The sequence below is a fragment of the Bison bison genome, unplaced genomic scaffold (genome assembly GCF_000754665.1).
Source record: "Bison bison bison isolate TAMUID 2011002044 unplaced genomic scaffold, Bison_UMD1.0 scf7180017864033, whole genome shotgun sequence".
Taxonomy (NCBI): domain Eukaryota; kingdom Metazoa; phylum Chordata; class Mammalia; order Artiodactyla; family Bovidae; genus Bison; species Bison bison.
Genome location: NW_011494605.1, coordinates 234,666 through 242,160, shown reverse-complemented (window position 1 = coordinate 242,160; position 7,495 = coordinate 234,666). Strand labels below are relative to the sequence as shown.

General features: G+C 42.7%; 1 protein-coding gene and 1 pseudogene across 1 annotated transcript in view; both read right to left on the bottom strand.

Moving 5' to 3' along the window:
- The window catches only part of LOC104984606 (cytochrome P450 4X1), a 49,038-nt gene that overhangs the window by 23,115 nt on the left and 18,428 nt on the right, over positions 1–7,495 (bottom strand). The window contains exons 2-4 of the mRNA XM_010834422.1: positions 4,270–4,411; positions 3,045–3,089; positions 1,460–1,587 (exon numbers count right to left, since the gene is read on the bottom strand). Coding sequence (XP_010832724.1) covers positions 1,460–1,587; positions 3,045–3,089; positions 4,270–4,411 — 315 coding nt within the window. The remainder of the gene's footprint in view (positions 1–1,459; positions 1,588–3,044; positions 3,090–4,269; positions 4,412–7,495) is intronic.
- LOC104984622 overlaps positions 6,059–7,495 on the bottom strand; it is a 2,250-nt pseudogene continuing 813 nt past the window's right edge.

Genomic DNA, 7,495 nt, shown 5'->3' with positions numbered 1-7,495 from the left:
GCTTTCATCCTGAGGGCTTCCCAGGTGGCACTAGTGGTAAAGAATCCGCCTGCCAATGCAGGAGATGCAAGAGACACGGGTTTGATCCCTGGGGTGGGAAGATTCACTGGAGTAGGAAATGGCAACCCTTTCCAGGATTCTTACCTGGAAAAGTCCATGGACAGAGAAGCCTGGTGGGCTATAGCCCAGGCAGCTGCAAAGAGTTGGACATGGCTGAGGATTACGTAAGTTTTACTGAGTACAAAAAGTGAGTTTGCTAATACAATATTGTTAATCAATTATATTTCAATGAGAATTCTATAAAAATAAATAAAATAAAATGAAACCTACAGGAATACCAAAAAAAGGGGGATCTAGAAGAAATGAGAACAAAAGAGGCTCTCCAGAGACACTTTGCAACAAAGCAGGGGAGGAGCTGTAAGAGGAGTCTTGGGAAAATATGCAACTGAGAAGCAAGAAAGATAGAAATGGTTCATCAAACTGTTGATAAACTCAAATATCACCACAGGCTGATTTGCAATTGTGCATAAAACTGCACAGCACCAGACTTGGAAAGCATGCCCTCTCTAGCCTGTACTTCTAGGTTTCTGCCTTGAGAAAGCACAACGAACATTTTAGTCACAATCCCAGTCAATTTCAGGTTAAATCCGCTTTTGTGAGCTTGGCTGAGGGCCCAGCCAACCAGGTAGTAACAGTGGTTCTCTCTTGGGAAGGGGATGGGTTTGCAGATGTAGGTGGAGGGCAACTTTGGCTCTGTTTGTGGGGTTTGAAGCGTTATAATGAAACTGTATTAATGAATTACTTGTCTTATTTTCAAGTGTGTACAACTTAAAAATCAAAAATATGCCATGTACAAGTGGAATTTTGGACTAGAACTCATTTATAAATCAGGGACCACCCACAGGAATATTCTGCAACATCCTTCTGCCCCTTTGGCTGAGCACAGGTCAGCTCCTAATGATACTCCACTACCTCCAAGAGGATTCTTTCTAGGTCCTTTATGGCCTTCAGGCAAGTCTATTCCAACCTTCAAATTTTTACTCCTGCTAACTCATTGTGCCTAAAATGCCCTCATCCATATTATCCACATATTCAAGTCCAGCTCATATTTCATAGTAAATTTGAGTCTCCTCTGAATCTGAAGCTATTATAGCTGCTTCTAGTTTCCTTACTTGTCACCACAGCACTTATCATCTGAGTCTTACCACTTGGTACTTGGTTTATTGCCATAAGATCTCAAAATATACCTAAGGTGGATGACCAGATCTTTATCCTCTTTTATCATCCAAAGAACGATAGCAAAGGCTTACATGGATTCTCATTGCTTGGTGGGTACTTGTACATTGGGTAATTTCTAGAAATCATCCTCATTTGACTTTCACTACCCACTAAACAGATATCTGATACATTCGCTGTAGCGTTTTGCAACACGCCAGAGCACTTTCATCCCTTCACTTACCAGCATGACGTTCACAGATTGAACCATCACCTCGACAAACGATTTCAAGGTATTAAAATGGAATCCAGGAGTTAGTAGACGACGGTGCTGAGACCATTTGGGTCCACTCAAATTCACTAGTCCTTTTCCTTGAGAAATTAAAGGCACAAAACCAAATGCCATTTTATTAGGTGAGATGGGGAAGGACAGCTGAGGAACATAGACATCATGGAGCGACTGTTGGTGCACAGACAGTGGTGACACAGTGGAATGTCAAAGCAGTGCTCGTACATTAAGGATGAAGTGAGTTTTGATGCTTACACCTGGGATGGATGTATTTAGCACTGTAAGAAAGACCCTGAGTTCTGAAGCTGGATAAGCATGCTAATCCTGAAACCACCAGTTACTACCTGGTAGTAATTAAGTTATGTAACCTCCCTGGAGTTTGGTTTTCTCAATGCGAAACTGTGATAATAAATACCTACTTTACTGGGTCACTGTGCAGATTAAATGAAGGCATATACATAAGGTGACTAGCTTGGTCCCAGTAAAGGCACAACAAATATTTATCTCCTATCTATTCAAAACCAATCCATAAACTGCTGTCTGAAATTTTGCTGACACAAAATTCACAAACAACTAGATAAGAGGTTTAAGTCTGTCTTCGGCTACCTTCTCCTTCAGTGTTAGTCTGTGCTTCACACCTGTAAGTGATACAAAGCGAAAAGACTCGTCAAACCTAAGGCCTCATAATCTTCTGTTACCAGAAAAGTAAAGATTTGGCTTTAAAAGAACCTTAAAGTTTATTAATATATAATTGCCATCATTCATTGAGTGCTTATAACATGCCAGGCTTGCAATAGATGCATGCTCCAACGCTGATAAAATGCCAGCCATTACACTAAAATGGCTAAAATGAAAATATGTGTTTCATTCAATCCACAATAGCTCAGAGATGTTATTCTCATCTTTATTTTCAAAGATGAGGAAACAGAGGCTTAGAGAAATTAGATGACTTCTCCAAGATCACTCAACTAGTTAGTGGGGATAGGGGAAGGGCAGGATTCAAATTCAAGTAGCTCTGAATCCAAAACCTATATTCTTTCATTTAAGTACTTTCTTGTCTAACATAAATGCCAATTATATAACTAAAAAGCTTAATTTGTAATTAAGCTTGGAATTTGTAATTAAGCATGGAATATTTTCAAACTGCAGTTTGAAGCAAAACTTTACTGATTTGCATATGGAAATACAGAAACTCCAAAAAGAAAAGGAAAGATCCGAGAAAACAAGAGAGAAGAAAGAATAAAATAAAGAATGTGGATGGTAAGGCTGCAGTTTTAAAGACAAGAGATGGGACAGATTTACAGACAGGCTGTCTTGCAAATGAGACTTTGGCAGAGAAATTGACAAGAAGGGTTCCTAGGAAGTTGCACTGTGCTAACCTTAGGACTTCCTCTTGACCTTCCCCCTAGAAAACTCCTAGTATAGATCTACCATATTCTCAATGCTTTTGAAGTCTAATTTGAGTTTTCTTGGCAAGCTCTACTATACAAATGGGGCTTCAAGAAAGAGTGGATCACCTCCTTCATTTGCATATACATACCAATGCTTGCAGTCATGAACTTATACAGGAAGTTGGACTTGGGATCTGCAGAGTCAAGCAGAGGAAACAAAAGACAACATTAGAGGAAAATCACCAAAGTTGGGGAAGGTTCTCTTCATGTGCCGAAACTAAACACAAACAGTGAGCAAAAGGGAGCCCGGGGCTCACTCCCTACAGCCCTTGGTTGTCTTGGCTCAGGAAGCTGACAACAGCAGCTCCAGGAGGCAGACAGGTACACAAATCCAGATTCTTTCCTTGTTTCCACTTCCTCCAGCAGAAACAGATTGCCCAAAGGTTGCAAAGTGTCCAGGACAGGAGTTGGGACAATATATCACATCTTTTTTGGAAAGCAAATTAACTATTAGAGCCGGGACCTGCAGAACCCTTTCAGGAACTCTAGCATGAGGGTGTTTCACAGCTCTTGTCCTTTACAAGATGAATATGAGACAAATCAGAGCTCTGGGACTGGGAGACACAGGGGCTTTCAGGGAAAGGCTGCTTTTATAAGGTTTTACTAAGAGTAAGGGAGGTGATGGGGCTTCCCAGGTGGTGCTAGTGGTAAAGAACACACTTGGCAATGCGGGAGACTTAAGAGATGTGGATTCAATCCCTGGGTCGGGAAGATCCCCTGGAGAAGAACATGGCAACCCACTCTAGTATTCTTTCCTGGAGAATCCCGTGGACAGAGGAGCCTGGCAGGCTACAGTCCATGGGGTCACAAAGAGTCGGACACGACTGAAGCGACTTAGCACATGCATGCATGCGAGGGAGGTAATAGCACAAAGAAGCTGAGCCTATCATTAGCTTTACAAAGTTGGGAGAGCAAAAACTGGACATTTGAATTTTGTGGTATGAGATAATCTACCCTGGGAACATTTCTCCTGAAGACTTTATACTCAAGAAATGGGCTGAGGTGGGGAGTATTACTGATGCTGAAGTCACAAAACCAAGAGAGGAAAGGAAGGCCCTGGAGATCCAATGGTACCTTCTAGGCTTTAAGATACACTGCCCTAAAACAGTCCAGGGAAGTCTGAACAAGACAAGGGACTAGGGGGACGTGGGAATCCCCTTCAGGATTGGTGGGAAACCTCTCCACACTTCCGCCAGTGTCTCTTAAAGGCCCAATACCAATCTTTGCTTCAGAATTCCTTTAGAAGCCTGCCTGTGGGTTGTGTCATATCACTCCTAGGAGGATTAGGACCCTGAGAGTCATCTCTTTTCTTACCTGTTCTGCTCAGAAATGTCTTTGCATAGTCTGGATCATAGATATATAAAAATGCCTGAAAGGGCCCAATCCAGCGAGGAAAGGCACAAGGGTATTTTTCTACAATCTTCTCAAGGATCTCCATTTTACCATCTTTAAATAACTGCAATGAATAAGTGAAAGAAATGAGAGAAGTCAGCCAGTCTGGACTCATCCCCCTCCATAGACATAAGTTGAGCTCAGGTCCTGGATGAGGTTCCACAGGTAGAGGGGTTTGACCATTTTTCTGGAAATGAGTGAACACACTTTCCTTGGGATTTCTAAACCTAAAGTATAATTTTCTAACCAAACAGTATATTCATCTTTTCAATATAATATGTTGTATCACCAGACAGTGTTCCTGTTGAATGACATATATTGCGAACTGTTTCCCCAAGTGAGAAGGTGCAGTGAATAGAGTCATGCACTCTGCCTCACCTGCCAGTGTCACACACTTAGATTAGGAGTGGAGTCCAGAAGCTGAAAAAAGTGTTTTTAGCTGGGAAGGAAAAAACGTTAGTAGATTGAACATGACCCACCATCCAGCTCACCATTCTGTTTCTATAAATACTGATGACTGATTTTTTCTCATGACTTAACAGTAAATGCTCTCTAAAAATCTGCCAATCCCTTGTAATAGTAGAAGGCGCATATATATAGGTGTGTAAATCTTGCTGCTGCTGCTGCTGCTAAGTCGCTTCAGTCGTGTCCAACTCTGTGCGACCCCACAGATGGCAGCCCACCAGGCTCCCCCGTCCCTGGGATTCTCCAGGCAAGAACACTGGAGTGGGTTGCCATTTCTTTCTCCAATGCATGAAAATGAAAAGTGAAAGTGAAGGTGCTCAGTCGTGTCCAACTCCTAGCGACCCCATGGACTGCAGCCTACCAGGCTCCTCCGTCCATGGGATTTTCCAGGCAAGAGTACTGGAGTGGGTTACCATTGCTTTCTCAGGTAGAAATCTTTTTTTTTTTTTTTTTTAAGAAGAAAAGACTGTGATTTTATTTTCAGATTTTTGGAAATAGTTTTCAAAAAAATAAAATGACAAGAACACATACAAAAATTGCAACCATTCATTGAACTATGAGCTCTTAGCAGAGGAAAGGACTTTTGAAGTATTTGAGTTCCTCTCCTTCTGAAAGCCAGGATCACTTCTCAAATGCCCCTCATGCAACCAGCCTCCTCAAATCTTTCCCAAATTTGATGAACTTCATCTCTTAAAAGTTAACAGGAATCATTTAAAATCATTTAGAACAAAAGAAAGAATAAAATACAGGAGGTATGCCTCTTAAGTTACATGTTTTTAAGGAAAACTCACATCCTTGAAATAGCTTTGCAATATGCAGAGCAAGGTACTGGCTTCATAAAAAACAAAATGACTCTGTACTTGCATTCTTTAAATGCGAAGAGCAGCTGCCATCTTCCTCTATAAAAATTAGCAAGCAATATTCATTCAGGTACATTCATTTAACTGTACTTCATATAGTTTTATACTTGGGATGAGGCTAAAACAAAAACACAAAAACCAGCCAGCCTAGAGCTCTAATAAAACAAATAGTAATTACTGAGAGATGTGACCAAGTGAAAAATCAATCCTGAATAACAAAACAAATTTCTAATTACAGAAATAAGCTGACTGAAAATTTCCACACTTGGAAGATTTTGATTATGATAAAGAAATACGTAAAGTGGGAACAGTAAGTAAACGTGATGATTTGGTTCCTTCCTGAAGGTCTACTGGTCCAGCTGCCAGCCATACAAGTCTCTGGGTTCTCAGCGAAGTGTGACCAGTTCTTCTGAAGAGGTAGGATGAATAGCAACCGTGTTACCAAAGTCAGATGTTGTTGCTCCCATTTTCAATGCAACTGCAAAGCCCTGCAGCATTTCATCACATCCAATTCCCTGCATATGAATTCCAACCACCTTTTCCTCTTGGTTGGCACAAACCATTTGCATCACACATTTTGTTTTCCTTTTGGTAACTGCATGATACATTGGGGTAAAGGTGGTAGAATGTCTTCAGATTTTCTTTTCCATATTTATAAATGGCTTCATCTTCTGTGAGTCCCACTGTCCCAATAGTGGGGGGGGGGTGGCTGAAGACCACTGTGGGGATGTTGTCATAGTCTAATTTGGAATCTTCTTTGCACTCAAAAAGTCTATGGGCAAGTTTTCGGCCAGCAGCAATTGCAACTGGAGTAAGAAGAGCATGTCCACACACATCCCCAACTGCATAGACACCTTTTACGTTAGTATTCTGGAATTCATCTACTATGATATGACCTTTGTCATCAGTTTGAACCCCCAGTTTGTTTAAATTCAGGCCCCAGGAGTTTGGGTCCCGCCCAATGGCCCAGAGCAGGCAGTCAACATCTGCAATAGTGGTGAGGGTGGGTTCCCTACCAGGAATCGAAGTAACCATGCGGAGTTCCAGGCCCGAAGAAGTTTTTTTAACTTCCCTGACCTGGGAGTACTTCAGCACCTCAATGCCAGCGTTCTCCAGCTCATCGGTACAGTTGGAACTGATTATTGAATCAAAAGTTCTAAGCACCTTATCATGCCGAATCATTATTGATGTCTTAGAACCCAGGGCAGACAGGATGCCAGCTATTTCCACAGCGATGTAACCAGCACCAACAATGACACTGCAGCGAGGCAACTCTTCCAGCTGAAAAAACCCATCACTGGTTATTCCTAGGCTGGCACCGGGGATCTGGCTCTCCTGAGGAACCGAGGGCACGCCGCCTGTGGCGATCAGGATGTGAGGAGCGGTGTATTTTCTCCTGTTGACCTCCACTGTGGGCTGGGGATCGCACGTGAATGCTGCATGGCCATGGATGATGTCTATGTGGGATTTGGTTAGATTATTTTGATAGATGGTGTTCAGACGGCTCACATAGGCATCCCGCTTTTCCTTTATAATCCGCCAATTGAATTTACTTTCACAACTTTGAAAGCCATAATCAACGTGGTCATGCATGAATTCAGAGTGGACAGCAGTGTTCCACATTACCTTTTAGGGTACACATCCGATATTCACGCATGTGCCGCCCAGCTTGTGTCTCTCTACCACAGCCGCCCGGGCGCCCAGCTCCGCCGCCTGGCGCGCGCTGGCCAGCCCTCCCGAGCCACCTCCAGATCACCAGGTAGTCGTCCGAGATCTCGGCGCCAGCGCGGAGCGGCGGGCACGGCGGCTGCGGCTCCTGCTTG